This window comes from Protopterus annectens, chromosome 12.part0 (genome assembly GCF_019279795.1).
Source record: "Protopterus annectens isolate FY-2018-M chromosome 12.part0, PAN1.0, whole genome shotgun sequence".
Classification (NCBI taxonomy): Eukaryota; Metazoa; Chordata; order Ceratodontiformes; family Protopteridae; genus Protopterus; species Protopterus annectens.
The window spans coordinates 260,436,437-260,461,870 of NC_056746.1; the positions used below are offsets into that span (position 1 = coordinate 260,436,437).

At 38.9% G+C, this 25,434-nt stretch overlaps 1 protein-coding gene across 1 annotated transcript in view; it reads right to left on the reverse strand.

Moving 5' to 3' along the window:
- The window catches only part of LOC122816492 (dynein axonemal assembly factor 8-like), a 3,534,829-nt gene that overhangs the window by 2,852,104 nt on the left and 657,291 nt on the right, over positions 1-25,434 (reverse strand). The window contains exon 6 of the mRNA XM_044089323.1: positions 20,251-20,415. Within this exon, the coding sequence (XP_043945258.1) occupies positions 20,251-20,415 (165 nt within the window). The remainder of the gene's footprint in view (positions 1-20,250; positions 20,416-25,434) is intronic.

Sequence of the window (25,434 nt, forward strand, 5' to 3'; positions counted from 1 at the left end):
TTTGAAGGGGTAAAAAGATTTATCTTTTCCTTAAAAAGAAAACTTAGGAGTGGACCCCATAACATCTCTAAGTTGAGTTATCACTAGACAGTATTCTCCAATTATTAGTCAAAATGCTTCTAATGCTCTGCATGTCCCTGCTAATAGGTAATGCAAAACTAAATGACCAGCAATCAACAACATTGGAAGAATTCTTGTTGGGGATAAAACCATATTTTAAAATAGGTCTAAATCTGGTGTATCTATTACATTTAATGTCATTTCTAATATTGTCAACTAGGTGAAAAGGATAATTCTTTTGCATAAAAAGTGAAGCCAAAACATCACACTCCTTCTCAAAAACAGTGTAATTACTGATTAATCTAGACAGTCAGAGAAACTGTCCTTTTACAACGTTTCTTTTCATGAACCAAGGGTGCTGACATTTGTAGTCCAAATAGCTGTTTCTATATGTTTCCTTCCTAAATATGTTAGAAGAGAGATCACTAGTGGATTTTTCAATAGATAAGGTGGTATCTAAAAAAGATACAGTGGAACCTTTACCTGCCAAAACAAATTGAAGGAACCCAATACTCTCAGACAAGGAATTTATAAATAACTCAAGTTGTTTGTCTGTGCCTTTCCATGCAAAAAAGATGTCGTCAATAAAGCGACAATAGTGCTCTGTGAGTTCAAAACCCGGGAGGTGCACAAGGGTATCTAATTCCCATTCACTTAATACATTAGCGAATGCTGGGGCCATTTTTGTGCCCATGGCTACACCCCTTACTTGTTTGAAAATGTTATTATTAAAATTAAAAAAAATATTATCTAAAACTAAAGACATGAGGGTGTGTAAAGTGTCAATTCTAGATTTACGAAACTTCATGAACTTGTGAAGGAAGTGTATGACATAACTTAAGCCTTCCAGAAGAGGGATGCTAGTATAAAAAACTACATCATCAAGAGTAACTAAAGTCTTGCCAATACCATTAAAACCAGAATCATGTAATTTATTCAAAAAATTCCAAGAATCTTTGATATAGAAAGGATTAGACTGAGCTATGGGGTTCAAAACAAAATCAATATATTGGGCTATACTTTCTGTTTTAGTCTTGTTGTTAGAAATAATTAATCTAAAAGGAGGATTACAAATATTTTTGTGTATTTTGGGAATTCCAAAAAGTTTCCCTAAACATGGATGGGGGGTGTGCATAAAAATAAAATCTTCATAAGATATATCATGGTTTCTGACTAAAGAATTAAGTACTTTATCAATGTATGCAAAACTAGTATGTACAGTGTCTAGAGAAACTTTCTCGTAAAAGTCATCATTAAACAAGGTATTTTCAATCTTGGCAATGTATTCATCCTGACGCATAAGAACAACCCCAGTTCCTTTATCTGCCTTCATAATCCTCAAATTGTCATCATTAACTAAGTCCATAAGTGCTACTCTTTCCTTATGATTAAGACTGAACCATTTGTCATGACATTCCGAGTTAATTAGATGTCTAATATCATTTTCACAAACTCTAATGAAGGCAGAGGCAGTGTTGTGTAGGGGTGGGTTAAATAAACTCTTTTTACGTAAAACAGAACAATCAATATTTCTACTGGCATTAGAACTCGCAGGATGATTAACATCACTGAGAACATTAGAACTCTCAGGAGTGGCATTCTCCTCACAATTATTCACACTAACAAACTGAGGAGTAGACATGTTAATAGTAATAGATGAGGCATCTTGTTGAGAATCAGTAACAAAATGCCTAGAGTCAATGTCACTAAGTAAAACCTGTAAATTCAATTTCCTGGCAAAAAGTCTTAAGTCCATCAGTAAATCTGGAAGTTTTGCTCTTTGCGCTGGAGCAAACGAATGTCCTTTCCCTAAAACTTTGATATGGTCTTCAGATAAAGATTTATCAGATAAGTTGAAAACAGTAGAAATAGCATTATCATTTGAAACCACTTGATGCTTAAGTAAAGACAAACTAGGAACAGTTACTTGTAACTGCTCCTGGTCAAAATGTGCCTGGGTGGAATCTGGTAACCTATTTTTCCCAAACCTCTTTTCCTTATGATAGTGCCTTCTGAGATATCTGCTCCTGTTTTTTCTCTTCTCTTGTGGAAGTTGGGATAAGGGGAATGAAAAGCTTCTACAGGGGGGTGGTCAGAATCTAAAAAAGCAGGTCTGGAATTAATATGGAAATCAAAAGACGTGGAAGGAACAGGAGAAGAAACATGGGGATGGGGTCTCTCAGATATAGAAATAGTGGGAGTGCCCCTCTCAGAAGGAAGAAGAGGAGAGCGGGGGCAGGTTGGAAGGGGGGATCATGGATGTTAAACCTAGATCTAACGCCGTTAAAGCCCTGTAAACTACTAGGTGTAGAAACAGGAATCCTGTTAACAAAAGGTGCGGCAACAGAAGTTCTGTGAGGTCTGGCTCAACTATTGCTAGAAGGGTGGTTGAGAGAATGGGAGGAGGGTGGATGTCTGGCTGAAGGGTGGTTCAAAGGGTGACTTGCTTCCAAGGGATGTCTGGAAGTAAAGTTGCTGTTGAAATGGGGAAAAAAGCTACTGTTGAACTGAGAAGAAAGTGCCCTTCTGTTCGTAATATGGTGGGTGTCCATATGAGTAGTGGGACTGTGAGAAACAATACCACTTCTGTAAGGAATGTGCGTAAAGTTAGATGAGGACTGAAAAAAGTTAGATGAGTCAAAAAATCTCCCTTCTTGAAACAAAAAATCTCTGATAGGATATGCATTATTAGATTTATATATATATATATATATATATATATATATATATATATATATATATATATATGTGTGTGTATGTATGTATAATTATACAAAAAAACAGGACCATAATCCTGGAGGATAATAGGATTAATAAAGTACTAGAGGCAGGACCACATTTTACATATAGAAAAGAACCAAATTTGAAAAGCCTTTTAGAAAGGCAAGAACTGATGCATACATTTAGAAATAGTATGGGCAAATGTGGACACTGTCAGCAGTGCAAGTTCATAAAATTAGGAAACCAGGTTGCTATTAGAAATAGGCAGTATACAATAAGAGGTAAACATACTTGTGACTCCCAATGAGTGGTTTATGTGGCATTATGCAAATTTTGCCCATCATTTTACATTGGTAAAACGGAAAGAAAGCTGAAAGAGAGGATATACGAGCATCAATATAATATCCAAAGGGGAATTTTGACAAATGCCCTGGCTAAGCATATAGCTGAAAATCCAACACACACGTTTGCATTCACAATAATACAAAAAGTTGAACATGAACGAAGAGGGGGACCATGGGAATTAAGACTAGAGGAATGCGAACTGATGTGGCAAATTCGCACAGCAGCACATACACCCCCTGGTCTGAATGAATACGCTTCTATTAAATGTATACTGAAGCTTAAAGCCCTTGCCAGGTAAAATACATGTTCTACATTTCTAGTTTTACTAATTTAATAATTTCTAACTTAATTTATTATAGTAGCATAGGCTACCTACATACATAAACTGATGTTTCTACTGATATATTTGTGTATTTATGTGTTTAACATATGAACTAATATATAATTTTAGATAGTGAGTCCAACTTGAGGTGCTTATGAGGTTACGAGTTTTGAGATCGGGTATAAATACTACTATATTTCAAAGGTATTTTTTTAGTAGTGTTTAATACACTCTCAAAATTTCATATATCCGTTCATATTTTTGTAGTGTTTATGATTTTATAAGTTTACATTCTCATGATTGAGTAATATTGTTTGATTTATTATGGTCTTTATCAACGGGCAAAACACTTTTTTGATACTGTTTTTATAGCTTTTAATAATGTGTGTCATTTTTTGAAAGGTTAAAAAGTCTATATACTTTGAAACACAAAACTGCCAAAGTTCACATTTACTATAATTGAGAGAAATGAATGTAATAAAACATGTAAATCAGGATGGCATTCTATTTTAAACCAAAAAGAGTCAGGATGGATTATTAAGCTAGGTGCACTACTTAGTCCTGGCCTGAATGAGTTAAGTTAATTTGCTTAATTGTTTAAACCATTAATGGAAGATTGCAATCGATTCCTCTGATTTTTTTCTTATACAAGCATGTGGAAGTGTCAATTTACATTAATGCACTGAAGAAGGCTATTACTCAGCCGAAACCGGTTTGCTACTTATGGATGTTTTGGGTTTGGCCTAATAAAACATATTTAAAGATTATTTGCAACTTCTCCTGGTGCTGGATATTTTCTTTTGGGTTCTGCAATTGGTTTAATCTGTGCACCCTGTCTCCTTTGCAGGTATTTGGTTTGGTGTGCGCACGCTGGAGACTCTTGGGGAAGATGGATCCAAATCAGTGGCGTTTCACCCTTGCATAAGCTTAGATAGATGCTGTTTTACATGGTATCCACTTTAATGCCATTCTGTATTACTTTTGGAAGTTTGGTATATATCCTACCAGGCATAAACGCAGCTATTTGGTTTGGTCTACTACTTAAGGATTTAAAGCAAAGCTTTCCTGTTCCAAGTTTGGCAGCTTATTCATTTTAAAAAGCAACAATAAATTTGGACATTATTTTCTCATTAGCAGTCGTTTGGATCAGGTACTGTCCAAATACATTTCTTTGTGATATAAAATCATCCTTTGGCAGTTGTTTTTTGGACACTACTAATCGCTTGGATGTTTATTGCTTATTCATCCTTTCACGATATACCTACATCTTTGTGACAGTTTAACTGTTTTTTTTTTTTGCAAATATATAACAACTATTGGAATATAAACTGAAGGTGTCCTTATCGGCCTTACAAACTTAAAATACTTTGGGTGATTTTGGTCATACTGATTGTCTTGGGCAAAACATCTTGGCAGGGACGCCATTTCTTTCTTTCTTTCTGTCATTTATATAAGTTAGGGAACCATGAGCAGTAGTTTTTGTGGTCGGGAGATACTATCAACACGGATATAGGAGCAGAACAACTGTGGAGGAAACTTTGGACTTTATAATTTTGTAAGTAGCACACAGGGATTGGTGACTATATAAGAACTGTTCCTGATTCATGGCTGCTTGAAAGTGCTTGGACTGGGGATTATATTACATTTACCCGGTTCATGGCTGTTTGAATGTGCTTGGACTACTTCATAGAAGTTACAGCTTGGTACTTTGCTATATATCCTTTTGTTCGTAGTATAAAAATGTCATTTTTTTGACCGCCATTTAATTTAACTATTGAAAGATGATTCGAACTATATGGGCTAAGCAAAGTGAATGCTTGCATCTACGCTTTGGTGTATTATACATGTGATTCTATTGGTTCTCAAGACAAGTTTGCTTTTTATGGCTGACATTAACATCTATATCTTTACAGGCAGAACATATCTAAACAGTGGATGTTTTTGGAGCCTAAGGTAGATAGGGATTATTTATATTTACCGATAAGTAGGCCTATGTGATTTTTTCACAAGCAATTCTTTTTTAGGAGGCTCTACTTTTTTGGTTGACATACGCGCTGTGGGGTGATGCTATATGGATATAATAGTTGAGTGGGTGATTTAGTTAATCATATTGTGGTTCACCAGGGTGGTTATTGCTTCTTATAACCACGACAATTATATACAACTTTCATAGCTATTTCAGACAATACAGCCCTTTACTAGGAATTGGACATCTTACTCTATGTTTCTATTCCAAACCAATATTTTGAAAATTTTGGGGGGCTTATTATTATTTTTATGCTCCCTAAATATGGAATTTATAAGGTCCTCTTATAGTTTGATTTAGGCTTTTGTGTACATTATTAACTTTAGAAGGAACATGTTGCGTTTCAGAGTTATTGGTGGATGATTTTTGGTCCAACAAAATACCTTGGCAACATTCAAATATTTTGGTCATAGGGTGTTACCTATGATATTATATTATGTGGATATTGGGCTTATCTATATATGTGATACCTTTTATCCCAAATTAGGGCACATTTATTTTTGATTTGAGTGGACAGAGACGAAAGGTCAGTCCTCCTCCTTTTTTCATAACAGTACACCTTTGCAGTGGGTGTGACAATAATCTGTTTTTACAGACACAATAAATCACTGGATTTTCAGGTCTTTAGGGGGTTTGATAGGCGGCAGAGACGATTGTTGGCCGTCCTTCAATGTTTGTTACATATCTATATACTTTAATCATATACAAGACATTATTTTATTTTTTTACTTCATGATATTTGGGAGCCCCATACTAACAAATCAAGAACATACACTACTGGGTGACAGTGACGAATGTCAGTCATCCGTACATAATCTATTGTTGTTGCTGACATTGGGCTAAATTACTGATAGGCCATTCATAGCCTCTCTTGACCATATTCACCTACCAATCTCTGTTTACAATTGAGTGGCTTAGTATGTGGTTTTCCAGGCACACCTGATCTCTATATGTGGACCTTATAATTGTATTCCACTTAGTAACATTTTTAACAATATATATTGTCTTTCACATTTTTTCTTTTTTTGGTTTGGACATTTAAACCATTTCAGAGTGGTTTGACACCTTTGACAAGTTTATATATCATTAGCTATATTACCTTGATTTTGTAAGCCCGGTTGTAGAACATTTTGAGATTTACTTATTGATCTGGACTATGCCTAGATATGGATCTTACTAAGTTATTGGAAGGACTGTCAGCTGATCGTGATAATTAAGAAGTTTTTGGTTTAACACAACCTAATTCAATGAATCCCACTCTAGGAAGGGAGGATCCGGACAGTCTTTGTGGTACCCTATTTCAGAAAATGACAAAAAAACATGAGGACACTTAGGTCCAATATATGGCACTTTAAATTATATAAGGCTTATAAACTACTAAAGGATATCACACCAAGAGGCCTTAGAGTCCGGATCCAACCTTTGGTGAACCAGATAGATGACCAACTATCCCATGACTGGAGCCAAGCACAACATAAAGCTTCCATGCTTTTTGTTGATGCCCTGAGTATTATGAAAAAACTATCAATTAGCAGTGACTTTTGTGAGAAGGTTAAAGTTTATTAGGCAGAGCCCTTTTTTAATAAATATTTAAATAATTTGGCTATAGACATCATTATTAGAGGGACAACTGATTAAGAAGAAAACTTAAAAATTTCAGAGGGACACTATGGATTACGATAAGGTAAAACCGTTTATGACACAAAAAAATGTAAGCTTCTATGGTTTTGGTCCCAAGGTAACCAATAGAAAGAAAAGACCACGATCTATACTAAGAAACAAAGAACATGGTTATAGTGGGACATCAGGGGATGATTCATCTTCTATCACTGATTTGGATTCTCTATCCACACAAGAATCTCAAGCAACCAAAAGGAAACCAGATAGAGACCCTTTAGGCATAAGAAACATAGGGTGGGGGCAGGAAACACATAAGGCATACACAACATTCAACAGTTATTAGAGAAGATAACACCTCACTGAATATTGATAATGTGCACAATATCTCCTCCTACAACTTGTTGGAAATTGAAATAAAATTGCTCAATAAGGGTCTCAACTTTGTACCGTCTTTTTTTGGTTCCTGAACATACCCTGGTGGATGATGTCAATAATTATTGCAGATTACTTAACCTAAAAATATTCCTTTCTGACACACAGGATTCTCAAAGATCTGCTGATTTTTGATTTGGGAAATCTAGTTTTATGCCTCCCATGGACAAACATATCGCAGTGTTCAAGGAGTGTGTACTCAAAGATCTTCATTTTCATCAAGAAATATATCATATAAAGCCTAATTTATCCAGACCTGAACAGCTAGCCCTACAAGATCTTAGCAAGAAACATGATCTAGTAATTCTGTCAGCAGACAAGGGAGGGGCGGTAGTTGTCATGGACTGGAACATGTATCAGACCGAGGCAGTAAAACAGTTATCAGACGTCTTTATACAGATGGTCATAGATCCAACTCCCAATTTTAAGAAAGAAATTGACTCTTTTCTAGACCTAGCCATGGAGGAAGGGATTATTTGTTCAAAAACGTGTAAACAACTTAAGGTTTCTGATCCCCAACCACATCATCTTTATTTATTGCCTAAGATACACAAACATTCTACCAATCCTTCGGGACGACCCATAGCATCTGGCAGGGGTTCTTTAACAGAACCTTTATCAGCTTTTTTAACTGAATACTTATAGCTTTTGTTACCTCTGGTTAGGTATAGAATCAAAGACACCATACAATTTCTTAACATATCCAGGATACACAATTAGAACCTAGTTGGCATCTATGTACATTAGACATCACCTCCTTATACACCAGCATTCCACACTGGGCAGGATTAGAGGCCATCAAATATTAGCTGGATAGATCAGACTTATACATTCCTGGTTTCAGCACATTATTAGTTTGTTTGACGGAACATGTGTTGTCCAAAAATGTTTTTTATTGTAATGGGAGGTGTCATTGGCAGGTTCAAGGTACGGTGATGGGAGCATCCTTTGCTCCCATTTATGCTGACCTTTTTATGGGATATTTGGAGGAACAATTGATATATGATGACAATCCCAGCATATTTTTGGACCAGATAGATATTTGGAGATGCTATCTGGATAATTGTTGGATGGTGTGGCGGAGTGATGCACTCTATGCCAACGAGTTTGTAGAATATCTCAATGAAAATAAATGGGGGATCCAATTTGCACTCAATATTGAACATCATAATATCACCTTTATGGATGTCTCCATTACTAGACAGATGGATCATACTTTGGAGACACAGGTACATAGAAAGTTTCCACAGTATAGCACCCTATTACATGTTTCTAGTCATCACCCACTCCACATCATCCAAAACATTCCCGAATCTCAATATATACGTATTAAACGGATTTGTTCCTCTGAACAATCTCATGGGCCCTGCCAATATGATCTTACTCAGAGATTTCTCAACAGAGGATATTACGCAGAATTATTGAATCATGCATGAATTTTTGGTGACCAAACAAGACAGAACTCAGCTACTGCAATACAGGGACCAAACCAATTCCAAAAAACAAACCTCACAACCCATCAGGCTAGTAACCACTTTTGGATGCAATATGAATTGGTTTAGGAACATCATTAATAACCACTGGGATATTTTGCTGGCCCAGGAAAAACTAGGCAACTGTCTTGCATCTCGTTGCTCATTCTCATATCGGAGAGGTAGAACCATTAATTCATACTTCACACATTACAAACATCACACTGAGCCGACCAAACAACAAACCACATTGTTTGGAGACAGACTGACAGGCTGCATAGCCTGTGGTCATTGCCATGCTTGTAAACATATAGTCAAAACAAAAGAGTTTACCAGCAAAAATACATCTAGAGTTTATGATATTAGATGTTTTGGGAACTGTAGTAGCGATTGGGTAATCTATTTAGCCACCTGTTTTGGCTCTGCATTCTATGTAGGGCAAACATCCAGACCTTTTAGATTTAGAATCAGTTTAAATCTAAGTGACATTAAGAATAATAGATTATCCAATGCACTATACAAACATATTTTGAAACACAAAACTGCCAAGTTCACATTTACTATAATTGACAGAACTGAATGCAATAAAACATGTAAATCAGGATGGCATTCTATTTTAAACCAAAAAGAGTCAGGATGGATTATTAGGCTAGGTGCACTATTTAGTCCTGGCCTGAATGAGTCAAGTTAATTTGCTTAATTGTTTAAACCATTAATGGAAGATTGCAATCAATTCCTCTGATTTTCTTCTTATGTAAGCATGTGGAAGTGTCTATTTACATTAATGCACTGAGGAAGGCTATTACTCAGCTGAAACCAGTTTGCTGCTTATGGATGTTTTGGGTTTGCCCTAATAAACATATTTAAAGATTATTTGCAACTTCTCCTGGTGCTGGATATTTTCTTTTGGGTTTCACAATTGGTTTAATCCGTGCACCGTCTCCTTTGCGGGTATTTGGTTTGGTCTATAGATCTTGCATGGACCACTGAGCAAACATGAGCCACTGTAATAGCCTCATGTGGAAGCACGCCAAGGGAACTAGCAATACTGCTGCCGCCATTGAGCCCAGGACTTTTAGAACAAATCGTACTCGAGTCTTTTTTCTCCCGATTAAAATTGCAACCTGTTGTTCAATGGTCGACACCCTCTCCTGAGGCAATTTTGCTATCATGTCTTTGGTAACCAGATATGCCCCTATAAATGCAATATATTGACAGGGCAACAAGGCAGAATTTTTGTAGTTTATAGTGATGCCTAGCTGAGAAAAGAGGCGGATTATGTGTCCCTTGTCTCGGTTAGTTGATGCTCGGTGGTGACGGTAAGGAGCCAGTCGTCCATATATGGAAACACCTGGAATCCTAGATGCCTCAGATGAGCCGTGACTAATGTCATGCATTTGGTGAACACCTTGGGGGCTGTGGTGAGGCTAAAGGGCAGAGCTCTTAACTGGTAGTGAATGGCTCCCAGCCAGAAGCGCAGAAATCTCCTGGATTGCCTGTCCATCTTGATATGGTACTACGCATCCTGGAGATCGATGGAGCACATTCAATTGTCCTTTCCTAGGAAGGGAAGTATGGACTGCAGTCTCACCATCTGGAACTTTGTCTTCTTGACAGACTTGTTGAGTCTGCTGAGGTCCAAACTGGGCCTCCAGTCCCCTGTTTTCTTTGGTACTAAAAAGAACCTCGAGTAAGTTCCAGACCCAATTTGGTCTGTGGGGACGTCTTGGATGACTTGTTTTCTTAGCAACCTTTGAACTTCTAGGGTTGCCTGTTCCCTTAGATTGGGTGGCACATCTGGGATAGATTTTTGTTTTCTGGGGAGAGGTGGCATGGAGAAAGGAATACTGTATCCCCTGGATATGATCAACTGTACCCAAGTGTCTTCTGTGATATTTTGCCAGGCTTCTGGGTACACTGATAATTTTCCCCAGACTGCCTCCAGAGGTGGACTAGTGAGCCCCCTTTCAGGAGCACTGGAAGGGCCTACCAGAAAACGCATCTCTGTCGCCCTGACTCTGCAGACCCTCTCTGTCGCGAGGGTGGTGTCTCCCATTATTATTCCCCCCTCTGCCCCGGGGAAAAAATCACCACGTGTGCCAGGCGAAACTCCCTGAGATTTCCGAAACCACATTTTTTTCTGCCTTTTTGACCTATGGGATAAGGTATAGAAGGCGTGGAAAAACGGACTCCCACGGCACAGAGAGTCTTGCCATCCTGCTCGCACCTAGTTAGAGTCTCTTTTACCTTAGGCCCAAACAACGACAAGCCATCAAAAGGGGTTTTAGTAAAGGAGGACTTGAAGGGCTCTGCAAATTGACAAAGATGCATCCAGGAATGTCTCCGTAAGGCAACTTCTATGCCTGCAGCCCTGCTCGCTCCATCGGCTGCATAGAAAATAAGCCGCATGGAGGAATTAACTACCGAAGATAAGGTCGCAAGCTGAGAAGCAGTTCTATCTGCAGCTCCCACAGCTGTAGGATCCTGTAAGATATCTTCTAGCTCTTTCAAGAGATCCCTCTGAAGACCGGTGAAATGGGATAAATAATTCAGTGACCTGAGAGTAAAGGCCACTGAAGAAAAGACACGTATCTGTCCATTGTATGGAACTCTTTGTTCGGCAGATGGACAGAAATAGAAGTCTCTGCTAATTCCTTCTTAGTGGCCACCGCCACCACCATAGTATCAACTGGCACGCCCTTGGTCAGGAAATGTTTTGTCATCTGGTGCAGTCATGAACTTATTGGGCCTCCGCAGAACTGGTTCCATCGATTCCGGAGAGATCCATGCCTTTCGACTTAGTACCCCTAGCAGCGGGTCAAAGGGTGGAGACACCCAAGAGGTGGAGGGTCGGGAACCGAATGCGTCCAGGTACACGGACTCGTCTTCTGAAGGGGAAAGGGACTTCCAGCCACCCCTCTCCTTGAGGATTTCCAGGATGTCCGAGAGTGACACATCCTCAGAGGGGGACTGTGGGGACCCTTTTAAGTCCTCCAAGTACGTGTCCAATGTCAGGGACTCAGGGGAGTCCACATGCTTCCTCTTACATGTCCTCTTCTGAGGGACCTCCTCAGGGGGGTGCCCTGGGGAGGTTTTGGAAGAGAGGGGGGGTCACGAAGTGGGGTGTAATGGGGCATTGGTTCCCTACACTTAGAATAGAGGGGTGGTGATAGGAAAGACACTGGCTCCGCAGCGGATGGAGTAGCTGAAGCTGAGAGAGAAGCTGAGAGGACAGCACACTCCATCACCTCGAAGACACCACGATCCTGGTCCGAGAGGGTCCCGACTCCAAAGAATCAAGAGACGTCTCCCGTTCCGAGGGCGATAGCTCCGAGGCCGATGTGGGAACTGAACTCACATGCGCAGAAGCTCCAACAGGGAGAGTGGGGTAGGACAAGGGTCCAATGCCGCTCCCCCCCTCAGAGCTGACGATGGGGTGTCGGCTCCCAAATCCCTCGATAGAAGGAGGTATCGTGGAGATCGGAGCAGATGTTGGAATCGAGAGACCGGAGGTTTTCAGAACCGACGGTTCCACCACAATGACTTCCATGCACTCTGCCTCCAAGGTCAAGTGAGTCAAAAGAGGAATAGACGATCCAGAGGGGGTTGAACAGTCAGCTCCACATCCATATGGGCTGAGCTTGATAAGATTTTGGCGACAGCTGGTGTCTTCAGTAGCCTCGCCACATCATCAACTGAAAGGCTCCCGGACGACCGAAATGAGTGGGTTGACGATCGGTGAAGGGCTGCCACAGACTGGAGAAGTGGTGACTGTGGAGCAGACCGCACCGGTTCCAAAGAAGGATACCTAGTTCTTTTGTGACACCTAGATGGTTCCGAGGCAATGACGCAACCACAGGAGAGGTTTTGGATCTGACGAACTGGAGGATTTGTCTTTCTGCTTCAACGGCTCCGAGGGCGGAACTGACGGAGATGCCGGTTGGGAGGATTTTTCTGGTTTTCTTGCCTGATTCCCTTCCACTGGTGTGTCAAAGGGCCCTTTTAATAAGCATCTCAATATAAGTTTGTTTTTGCCCTCCTGCAGGACTCTGGCGCTGAAAGCATAACAAATGAAACACGAGTCCTGCAGCTGCCCCACTCCCAGGCAATAAACACAGATAGTATTGTCTGTCAGTCAGAGACACTTTCTGGGAGCAAGAGTCACACTTTTTGAATCCAGAAGGCTTGGATTCTTTGGGCGCTTCTTTTGACATTGTTGATAAGCACAAACAGCAACAAGCACAGCACTACTATAGCTATAGGTGTCAAGAAAGAAGTATACCACTCTATAACAGCAACACTACATCTAAATAGTTTTATATATATATATATATATATATATATATATATATATATATCTATATCTATATATATATATATATATATATATATATACATATATACATACATACATACACATATATTTTTTTTCATAAAGAAAGTAACGGAAATAACAGAAGGGGAGAGCCTCTAAGTTAACTACATCTCCCCCAACCGAGGAGAGCCTCTAACTTAAATGCCTAACTCCTTAAGCAGAAAAGGGAGAAGGAGGGAAAAAGAGGAAACCCTCAAATTGAAGCAGGCTAAAAGCAAGTATGAATCCTCTAAAAACAGATTCATAAGGGGGGATAGGCCTGAAGAAAAAATGACAGCCTAAACAGCAACCACAACCAAAAAACAGAGATGGGGATCCTAGAACAAATTACTACTAAACTATAGTAAAGACTTCCTTAAAGATTTTACGATTTAAACAGAGACTATAATAAGAAAAACAAAACTTAGCCTGAGCCAGTTTCCAGCAATCTCGAAGCTTCAAGTGGCAAATGAGATCCAGGTAACTACCGCTAGGCATGACGGGATAAGGTCTAGCCTCTAGCCAGCGGATGCTCTCGAGCTTTAGAATACAGCCGAGTCGGAGTCGATCCCAACCAACAAGAAGGAAGGCGAGATAGGGACAACATAACCTCTGAAGTTATGTATAAGAAAGAAGATATTAAATGCTGGAGATGCAAATACAATTTAAAAGTAGATTGGTTACATATGAATTTTAATTGTAATGGTCTAGATTCTTACTGGGAAAATATAAATATTTTCATGCAAGCATTGTGATCAGACAAGTTTAAATGAACTAAATCTTTTGTATTATTTAATGCTCAAATTCCTCATGTTATTCCAAAATCACAATATCTTCTTTGGAATATTCTAGCAATAGGTAGAAAAGTTGTTAGTAAAAACTGGAAGAACAGACGGTTTACAATCAAAATGTCAAAATGCAGTTTGACGAAAATGAGTTGGTCGAATGTGCGTTCTACCAACTCCTGTGATGTCTAACTGAAAATATATAATTTCATATTAGGGAAAGTGAGTACACATTCGCTAATATGAAACTGATGTTTTCAAATTGAGATCACGGTACAGTGCAGATTGGGAAATGTTCCCCTTTCCTCACTGTAGTGTGGTCTCGGAGTTGATACACAATATGCAGGGGGTGTAGGAGGCACAGCCCCCCACATGGGGGATGCATGGGGGCTTGGCCCCCTGCAAAAACATTAACAGTAACATGGACTTTTGACACTGGAACTTCCAGTGTTCGAATGTCAACTGCAGTGGTTACCAATTCCTACATTTTTGGTAATTTGGTATTACTAAAGTCAGAGAAAGAAGTTGGTAATTTTGTTGAAAACTGTTTTAAGTTTCAACATTTTCATAGTGTAGAATATGAACGGCCAAAGCATGTGTTTAAGGAAATTGAGTATAAGACAATCTGCTTGCATTAAGATGGACTTTATACTGAGAACTTTGAGTAAACTGTGAATAGTGAAAACGAACTTAAAAACAAGAGCCTGCTTGAAAGCAGGAAATGTGCCTTATATGGAAGTGCATCCGATTTTCTTTTTCTGCGTAGAGATGTAGTAATGTGAACTACTTTAAGCCTACGGGTAAACCACTGATTGGTTAATTGTCTTTTGTACTGATTTAATTGGTCTAGCTTATATTTTTGTATTGTCAACAGTATTACCAGTATATAAGCTTAAGCATTCCTTTGTTATGAGAGTCTCCCTGGTACTTTCCATGAGGCTCCCACACGTGTGTAATAAATACCACTGAAAGAGAGGAAAATCTGTCTTGTCTTCATTTAAGGTAAAAGTTAACACAACAATAGTAAACCAGAACACACATACTCTCTCGAATGATGAATCTGTAAAGACTGTTTATTATAATGAATTAAATGTTATTAAGATGAGAAAAAAATTACAATTACACCAAACAGAACAGTTGTTTAAAAGTACAGAATTTATTAGAAAAATACTAATTGGGTCATATTTTATTCTTTTAAAGTTTGATCCTGAAATTAAGATAGAATATGGACGCTTGTGAAATTTAATTCTTCATTTCTCTGTTGTATTTCTTTCTTTCTTTCCATTTGTTTACTGGGAAAGTCCGACTGGGCCAGAAGCCCATTTTCAGCAGAGGCCTGGGGAGAAAAGCTCCATAGAAATACAAGCAATATACAATAACAGATAGTATAATAGTATATATACAGTAAGATACAGAATACATATCTTCTAGTTAGTCTATACACTGTAGAATTCAATACAATTTTCTAGTAGATACAGGTTCAAAAAGAAAAACAATAACATTGACTAAAACTTTTAAAAATAAATATTAAGAAAGAAAAAAGTTGTACACAAGGGTGGAACTCACCTTGCACTGTAGCAGAAAGTAAAAATAAGATATTCTAAAGATGAATAAAATCACAAGTGTTAAATGAACATATTAATTATACCATGAATAGTTGTGATAAAGTAGAAAAACAACTCAAGATGAAAAAACTGCATCAACAGAAAAAATAGAATAAATTTCAATTATATTTAATTACTAAGTTCGAGCACTTTAAAAAATCAAATAAGACAAGTGTGTAGAATACAAAAATATGTGAAAATGTTACAAACTATAATTACATTATCCTAATCAAAAGAATGTACTCCGTGTATAACAATTCACATATCCAAATTCAGAAAATAATATAACCAGACAGGTATAACACTTAAGTAAAAGGTCATTTAAATATTAGAATATTAATGTTTTCCTCTCGATCATCTTCATTCTGATATGTTTATTTAATTGTTTACCTATTAACTGCCTAATTGATACAGTATTTAAATACAACTTTGCTGTTAAAAGAGTACGTCTTGAAGGCTTTGTTGTGTCTCAATAAATTGCAGTTTTCATAGTTTGGAGTTCCCTGGTCATTTTTTCTTCAGATAAATTGTTTTTGGTGAGCTCCATTTGGTTGTTGTGTTTTTTGTTGGTCCCATAAGCTGATTATCTCAATGGAAGAAGCTGGTTCAGGATTACCTTATTTGAACGAATATTTTAGAGCTACACAGTTAAGATGAATATGCATAACTTCAAGCAAAAGGTTATAAATGAAAGTAGAAAGGTTAGATAATGAAAAGAAGGGAGGAAGTTTGAGAAACAGAAGGCAGCATTTTAGATGCAAGTCCTTAAACAGACCAACAATTATTCTGGACATGGAAAAAAGCAAATCTGATATGGTGTAATATTTATGCAGAAAAGAAAGCTGGATAGCCAATAAAACCACTGCAGCTCCAAAGATATTCAAACAAATATACAAAGACATCCAGACATGGTAAAATTTAGAGGAAAAAGTATGAAAACTAAAGAGGAATGTACTGGAAAGCAAAACATTTAGTAAGGCAGTAAAGCAAAAACGGAAATGGAAGTGACAGACCAACTGAGAACTGAATTATTTAGTGCAGAGACTCCACTGCAGGCAATATCACAATATAATGACTCAATGAATCCCCAGAAGATGATGCAACAGATGATCCAGGCTATGTGTACAGAGGATATGTCAATGAGTAAAAGACTTAAACCTTCTGCAGAAGACTTGCATGAAAGTCCAGTTAGACTTGCACAGCAAGGGGAAAAAAAGAGCAAAGATGATGCTCTTCATTTAGAAGAAAATTAACTATGGAAAGACCTGCCTGATTTTATAAAAATGGACATACATTAAGACAGATGAAACAAAGACTACAAAAACCCTAAATGTTAGAAAACTGGCAAGACAGATTAACACAGTAATTGGTACTATTAAAAAGAGATTCACGTATTACAACAAAAATAAACAGAATATACTACTGTGCAACTAAATTAAAACAGAGTAGTTGTTACCAAAAAACACAAAGTAACAAAGGAGAGAAAACAGCTGCAATGCCACCATAGAAGCAGTGAAAAGGAAAAACTACAAATCAACTAAGACATGGACCATCACTATAAAACTACAGAAAAGGGAAATGATTAACAATTCTTAGAAAGATAACTGCAGTAAAGCAATACACAATATCAACACAGATCAGGATTTATCATACACTACATCCAAAGATAAACTATAATTATCAGCAAAAACAGAAAATCTTAAGAAGGTATATAGATAAAAAAGTACATCACTGATGACCCAAAAAGATTTTAAACAACACCAGGAAACAAATCAAAAGTAACACCACCACCACTTAAGAAAGAGGAGCTATGTATATATACATTGGAGCTATATTTATGAAGACTCACTTGGACAAGAATATGCTGAATGGATAGAAGAGGTAAAAAAACGAGTAAAATATTCTGACACAGAGGATGTGAAACTATGAAATAACAGAGAAATTGAGACATCTAAGAAAGGCTTCTAAACAGAAAACCCCAGGTCCAGATATAGTAAAAAAAGCACACAACCGGCCAGCACAAATGAGGTGAACCATCAATAACTATTTATTGTAATAACTTGTTGTTGTGTCTTTCGGCTTTTCCCGGTTAGGGGTCGCCACAGCGGAACTCCGGTCCGCTAATGATTGGCAGTTGATTTTTACGTGCCGAGTTGCCAGCCCTAACGCACAACCTTCAATGAAGGTACTCCCATTCACGCATGTCTCCACGCAGAAGATGCTCTAGCTGAGAGTCGAACTGGTCACTGTCTTACTGTGAGGCGAAAATCTTCAAAAACATATTCCTCATTAAGACTGAACTGCCAAGTCAAGCAAAGAACTACAGGCCAGTGACTTGCCTCCTTCTGACTATATATAAATTATACGCCAGAATTCATGTAGTGTATAGTCACTTAAAAGATTTTTAATCATGGCAGTAGAACAAAAAGTTATGTAAGTAAGTCATATGGAACAAAAGACCACGTATTTGTACATAATGCCATGATAGCTGTAAAAAGGGGTATAATCTAAGCATGGTATGGATTGAGTACAAAACAGCATATGATAGCACCCACATTTATGGATTATAGAATGCTTTCACATGTATAAAATATACCCTATGGTGATTAGTTATTGAGGTGACCATGAAACAGTGGCAAACCTCTTTACAGCTCAGCCATGATAAAGGGGAATTTATCTCAAGGATAAAAATCCAAAGGAGGCTATTATAGGACGATTCTTTGTCACAACTGCTGTTTTGTCTTCTGCTTAACCCATTTAACTGTTTACTTAACAGACTAGGCTGTGGTTACAGTTTAACTTCCAGAAATCAACCTAATTCAAAGACATCTCATCTGTTTGTCGATTATTTAAAACTCATATAAATAAGCATTTGAAAACACAACTTCAAATGGTTAAAACTTTCTTCACTTGATATAAGAATGATACTTGGTCTTGGTAAATAGAAAGGGCAGCATTTTTCACAGGAAAGCTACAGCACCAAGAGCATATCAACACGGAAGAGGAAGTTGATATAAAGGAACTTGAACAGGAGGGTGTGTATAAATATCTGGGAATAAATGAAGGGTTAGCAATAAAACACGAACAAGAACAAAGCTTGGTAAGGAATACTTCAGAAAATTAAAGCTAATACTGAAACCTCCCTTGACATCTAGGAATACCCTCAGTTCAAGCTATAAGTCAATTTGCTTCTCTCGTTCTAACTTGCAGCTCTGGTGTGACTGACTAGCCCCAGAAAACACTGGACCAGTTGGACAAGAAAACAAGAAAAATGCTTCATTACTTATCAAATGATGTATAAAAAACGGGAACTGCAAGATTAAATATCCCTCAGTCTGAAGGAGATGTGGACCTCCTTATGGCTACATGTATTGAGCTGAAGTCATGAGACTGCATCTATTGACATCATAAGATCCAAACATAGTAGAAGTTCTAAAGTATGAAATCCAAGGTGGGCCAGTCAATCTGTTATATCAAAAGCAAAACAGTTTTCTTTATTTAAACTTATCAGAGTACAGCACTGATAAAAAATAAACAATTTCAGTCTCAGCCTGGGAGAACATTAAAAGTTTGACAAGTACACAAATATACTGCAAGAAGTAAAGTATACGGAATTATAAAATTGCTGAGAATATGCAAGAATTATATACAGTAATAGAGCTACACATATATGCAATTTCTGTAAAGTCAAAGAGACAGGTGAGCAGGCTTATAAAAATGCACTGTTACATACAAGTGTAAGTATGTGTATATATATATATATATATATATATATATATATATATATATATATATATACACATATTTGTGTGTGTGTGTGTGTGTGTATATTTATATATATATATATATATATATATATATATATATATATATAAACATATTTGTGTGTGTGTGTGTGTGTGTATATATATATATATATATATATATATATATATATATATATATATATATATATATATATATATATATATATATATATATATATATATATATATATATATATATATATACGTATATACACACACATACAAATATATAAATGAGCACATCTTTTAATGGAGGGCTACACAGACGGCTGAGATTACTTACAATACAAACCTACAGTTTGAAGTATTTTAACAGTGCATTACTATGACAAGAGTTCTAAGACACTTGCAAACTTTTACAAGAATGTGCTGGGAGATGGATAGACTGAAAACCCTTGGTAGACTTTACAGGCACTGTCAAGGTAAATTTGTTTATTTGGTTACAATTCAGAGCTACAGCATTCTGTGAGTCCCTTCCAAGATGTTTTCACAGTCTTACACGCATGTAATCCTGGGACATACCCTGCAGGCCTTAACAGGATAAATGTGCTTGGTGAGCTGAATATGTTGGAATTCTGTTTAGCTAACTCAATTATATCCATGAAATGGGTTTTGGTAAGTGCAGTAAAATTAGAAAAATCATTAGAAAACCTTTTTATTTACAATAGACTCAGCATCTTAAACTGGGAAAAAAGTCACAAACCTGTGTTTTTTGGTCTCTGTAAATCTAATTTTTTCCTGAGGCTGCTTGAATGAGACAGATCTTCCTGTTGGCTGTGCATTTCGTAGGTCGAGGTACACAGTTGGATGATCCATCTTCCTGTTTAGGTCTGCTACTGTTCCTGTGTTCTTGGATAATGGGGTGCTTCTAAGCAAAAATCAAACAAAAATAAATAACACTGCAACTTGCCAGGATAATGAAAACAATATACTTTTTTGTTTATTTTTTTTTAAATCATGAAATTGTTTCAGCAATTTCAGTCTCTCTTCCCTTACCTTAACTTCACAATGTACACCTCCCCTATGCTATGCAAGACAAATTTATCATCTGGTTGAAGGCACTATAGTAGTTGCACACAAATGTCACATACTTTGTGGCTTCACAGTGTAGACAGATGATTCCCTAACTATGCTCCAGATGACCAAGCTGGTGAGGTATGGTAGTTAACACAGCCAAAGTCATCTTACTCACAAAAAAGAAAAAGAGTTAAACTTCCACTGCAACAACACTGCCTTGGTTCATAGGTAGATACTAGGCTATCTGCCCTAGGGCATTTATAAGCCTAGCCAGAGTGTATTTGGCTTCCGCCTCCCTATTAGATTAGCCTACTGTGTCTCTGTAAAGTAGGTCGCAGAAGGTACCCTTTAAGATTAGTTTACTGTGCCTCTGTCTAGCAGGGACACAGAAGAGATCCCAGGGTGAATTTGCGATTTCCCATCCACGCGTCCAGATTTCGCTTGAAGAGGGGCTATGTCTAACATGAACTGGGATTCTATTCCAGAGTGAGGGGAGCCTCTGGGAAATGAATCTGTCCCTCCAGCATGTCCTATTTATTTTTGTGCTGAGGTTTAAGTCCTTGGAGCGTGTAGCTCTAAGGGACTTGGATTTTTTGAGGTAGAGCATTTCCATTAATTCTGGGTTTGACATGGCTTTGTACGTCAGGCATAGATCGCCTCTGAGTAGGCGGTAAGCAACTGAATAGAGCTGGAGTTTCTTTAGTCGAGCTGCAAAGGACATCTGTTTGTAGCCCATGATCCTCTTGGTGAGGTACTTTTGGGGTCTTTCCAGTTGCTGCAGGTGTCGGGTAAGGTACATCCCAAAAGGGGCATTGTATTCAATTATGGGCCTGATGAGTGACGAGTAGAGGGGCACAATGACCTCTCTTGATCTAGATGCAAACCCTTTCGTGATAAGGTGGGCTATATAGAAGGACTTTCTAACCACTTTGGCAACGTGATTATCAAAGGAGAGATTACTATCTACATTGGTCCCCAAATCTCTAATTACTTCTTCCATACTTAATGGATTACCACCTATGTGGTAATTTGTGGGCACCTTGTTTTTCCCAAAGGGGATGACTATGCACTTTTTAGCATTTAGCTTGAGGCCGTGGCTCTGGCACCAAGCATCCGTCTCTGTGAGACCCTTTTGGAGGATGCTTGTGTCAGCTGGAGAGTCGATTATGGCCCCCAGTTTGCAGTCATCTGCGAACTTTGTCAGCCATAATCCCCCGTGTTAGCCTGAACCTCAGAGAAGTATATACCGAACAAGAGAGGTCCCAGAACTGAGCCCCGCGGGATGCCACTTGTAACTGGTTTGGATTCGGACATGGCACCTGTGATTCTGACAATGTGGGTTCTATCCCTGAGCCAGTTTGCAACCCATCTTGTGATATAGGGGTTGATATTTAAGCTGGTAAGCTTATTTATGATGCCCGAGTGGGGTATTGTGTCAAAGGGTTTTGCGAGGTCCAGGTAGGCTGTGTGGGCTATCTTGCCCTCATCTATGGCTTTGGTAACTGTTTCAAAGAAATCAACTAGGTTTAAGAGGCAAGATCTGCCCTTAAAGCCGAATTGGGTAGGGTCCAGTGTCTGGAGGCTCCCAATGTCTTTGTTTATAAGTTCCATGATAATACGCTCCATAGCTTTACAGACCAGACTAGTCAGGCTTATGGGGCGATAGTTCCCGGGGTCCATTGTGGCACCACCTTTGTGGAGTGGGACCACTGTAGCTGTACGCCATTCTTTGGGTACATATCCTGTAGTAAGGCCAAGTTTGAACAGTGACTTAAATGTGAGGGTTCAGTTCTTCTTGGAGCTCGTGTAAGACACAGCCTGGGACACCGTCCGTTCCCATAGATGCTGTGTTTTTTGCTTTGGAGAGGGCAGCTTTCATCTGTGCATCTGTGATGTCAGGGAGGTTACATTCAGTTGGGATAGGCATTTGCTCCTTTGGGGGGGGGAGAAGCTTGCGCTGAATTTGTCTGCCAGGATGTTGGCTATGTCTGTAGGTTAGGTATATTTTGTACCATTATGCAACAATTCAGAGCATATCTGGGAATTTCCACCCATATTCCTGACATAACTAAAGAAGGCCTTGTGATTATCTTTAGTGTCTAGGGCAATTCTTTCAAAACTGGCCTTTGATGATTTTATGAGGGATCGAAGTTTCTTGCTAATACTAATCAGAGATGCCTTCCCTTTTTGGGATTTTGCTCTGTCATGTGGTAGCTTCCTCCTTCTGTTGTATAGCTTATTTATGGCTGGGGTCCACCAGACAGGTTTCCTGTTTTTGGAGGAGTGAGGCTTCATTTTATTTGGGATAGCACGATCCATGCATTCCTGCAGGTGCTCATAGAATGCATCTGTAAAGGATTCTGCGGATTGGGCTGTATTATCCTCTGGCCTGGGGGCTTTGAAGGATTCCACCTCAGTCTTGAGAAGTGCAAAATTGGCTTTTGAGAAATTCTTTACAGTGATTTCCTTGGCTGGGGGTGGGGACAGGATATGGATGTCCAGGGAAATTTGTTCATGGTCTGATCTTACCAATGAGGGGTTTACCTCTGGTGTGGAACATAGAGTCCCCATGTTGGTGATGACCAGTTCCAATATGTTGTTCCCTCTTGTGGGAGTGGTGACCAGTTGTTCCATTGCGTTAAAGTTTATAAATTCAAGGAACCGTTGGGCGAGGGTGTTTGGGCTTGAGTAGTTTTCCCAGTCAATGTTTGGGTAGTTGATGTCACCCAATAACATAGTGTTTGGAGAGACCTTCATATTCTCCAGTGTTCTCAGGAATGCCAAGTGGGGTTCCTGTAATAGGGAGGGTGTTCTGTAGCAGGCTACAAACTGAAAGGCAGTTTTCCCCGCTGTTAGTTGCACATGGATGGTTTCCGATGTTTTGTGCAGTGCCACTAACCTGGAGGTGTAGGTATCTTTGATGAATATAGATACTCCCCCTCCTTTTGTGCTTCGGTCTGAGTTTTGGGGCCGAAATGCATGGTATGAGTTATAACCTGGTAGTGCTGGGGTTCTCTCAGGAGCCTTGAACCAGGTTTCTGTTATTGCACAGACATTGATTTTCTCCATACTGAGGAGATCCTCGAGTGCGTGCATCTTGAGGTTTAGACTTCTGGCATTGAATAGCATTACCTTTAGTTTCTTTATCATTGGGTTGTCTATGGAGGTGGGTTTGTCCTTTGAGCCTTGCCTAAAAAAGGCACTATGGGGGTGGCAAGAGCCATGGCCAGTATACAAAAGCCTAAGGGTGACAGGTGCAAGCCGTCCCTAGCGAAGCAACGTGGCTTGTTGAGCATGTCATCCCAGGCTGACAGACACTGGATCCCCTTTGAATGACACCAATACTTTAGCCAATTGTTGAAACTGATCATTTTGTCTTTATACTGTGGCATCATTCTTGGTGATGGCAAGATGCTACTCAAGGTCAGGGTCATACCAGCCTGGGCTACATGATCAGAGAGCTCCTCTATGTCTCTTTTCATGTAGTCCAGGGAGGTACGTCTCAGGTCATTCACACCAGCATGGACAATGACGGAGTCATACTTGTACTTGCTTTGGAGTGACCTGAGTGCTTGCGTTATGTGGCGGATCCTGGCCCCGACAGGCAGCTTACAGTGACCTTCTCCTTGTTCAGTCTGGTGAGCGGGACGTCAGTGTGCCGGGCAATAGAGTCCCCTATAACAAGTGTATTTGGTGTGTTGTTTGGCCTTAAGGGCTGTGACTGTGAGGCACACTGATTTTGTGAGATATGTGATTCGTGGGTATTGTTAAGGGGTGGCTGTTGCATGGATATCTGCTTAGGAGGTCTTTGCTGTTTAGGCAGATTTTTATTTAGAGCCTCCGAGTATGTTTTTGTGTGTTTATGTGTTGGGTATGCAGATGCAATAGGTCTGTGTGAGACTGGATTTGTGGTGCGGGTGGTTACCTTCTCCTCCTGACTGACTGTGCCAGTCTTGGGTTGAGAGAGCTCTGCCTCCAGTTTGGCTGTGTAACTGCATCTCTCACATGTATTAGAGTTTGTTGGAAGGAGGAGAGGGTTGTCTGTGTACATAAGGCAATTGTAACATTGCCTCAAAATTCCCAGATTCACCAGCTGGACTGGAGAGTAACCCTGAAACTGACCCTTGGATATACCAGATTAGTATAGGGAACTGATTTTTCACTTGATCAGGAAGGACCAATCGGGAGCCTAATCCTTATGAGAAGTCAAGGAGGGTGATATGTGCTTTAGTTAGTTAGTGTTTCCTTATAAGAGCTGAGCAAGTGCAGGGCTTTAGAAAGAGAATAGAGTGATTACTTTGAGAGTTTGAACAGTTCTAAGGGAAAAAGTGAAGAGCAGACTTTGTGGAGCCTGGAATAGTTCAAACCTGTTTAGGCGGCGCTGCTCAGTGCGCAAAAACGCGCAAAAAGAGAGTTGTAGGGTTTTAAGAGAGAGAGATCAAGGAGTTTAGAATTGACCCAAAATGGCCAATAAAACTACAGCTTCTAGGCAGTAACCACTCCTACAGGGACAGGCAGGCTGTTCAGTGTTAACCACTGCCACTGGTGAACACAGAGACTTCCCCCTTTAGCCCAAGCAAGCACTGGCTTTCTAGAAACTTTCAAACAGTTCAGAACAGTAAATCTGTAACTGAACTTACTTAACTTTCAGAAAGTGGGGAAAAAAGCAAGATTTTTTTTTCTTTTTTGTTGTAGTTTAAAGGTAGCAGAGATACACAAGCAGCAAAATATTCACAACAGTGCAATAAATGACACCACACTTGAGTGCTAGGCCAAAATCAGGTAAAATGCAGTTTTTATAGAAAAAAACGATTTTAAATTAAGTGCAACACAGGAAATGCAGTAAACAGGCTCTAGATGTGTTCCCAAG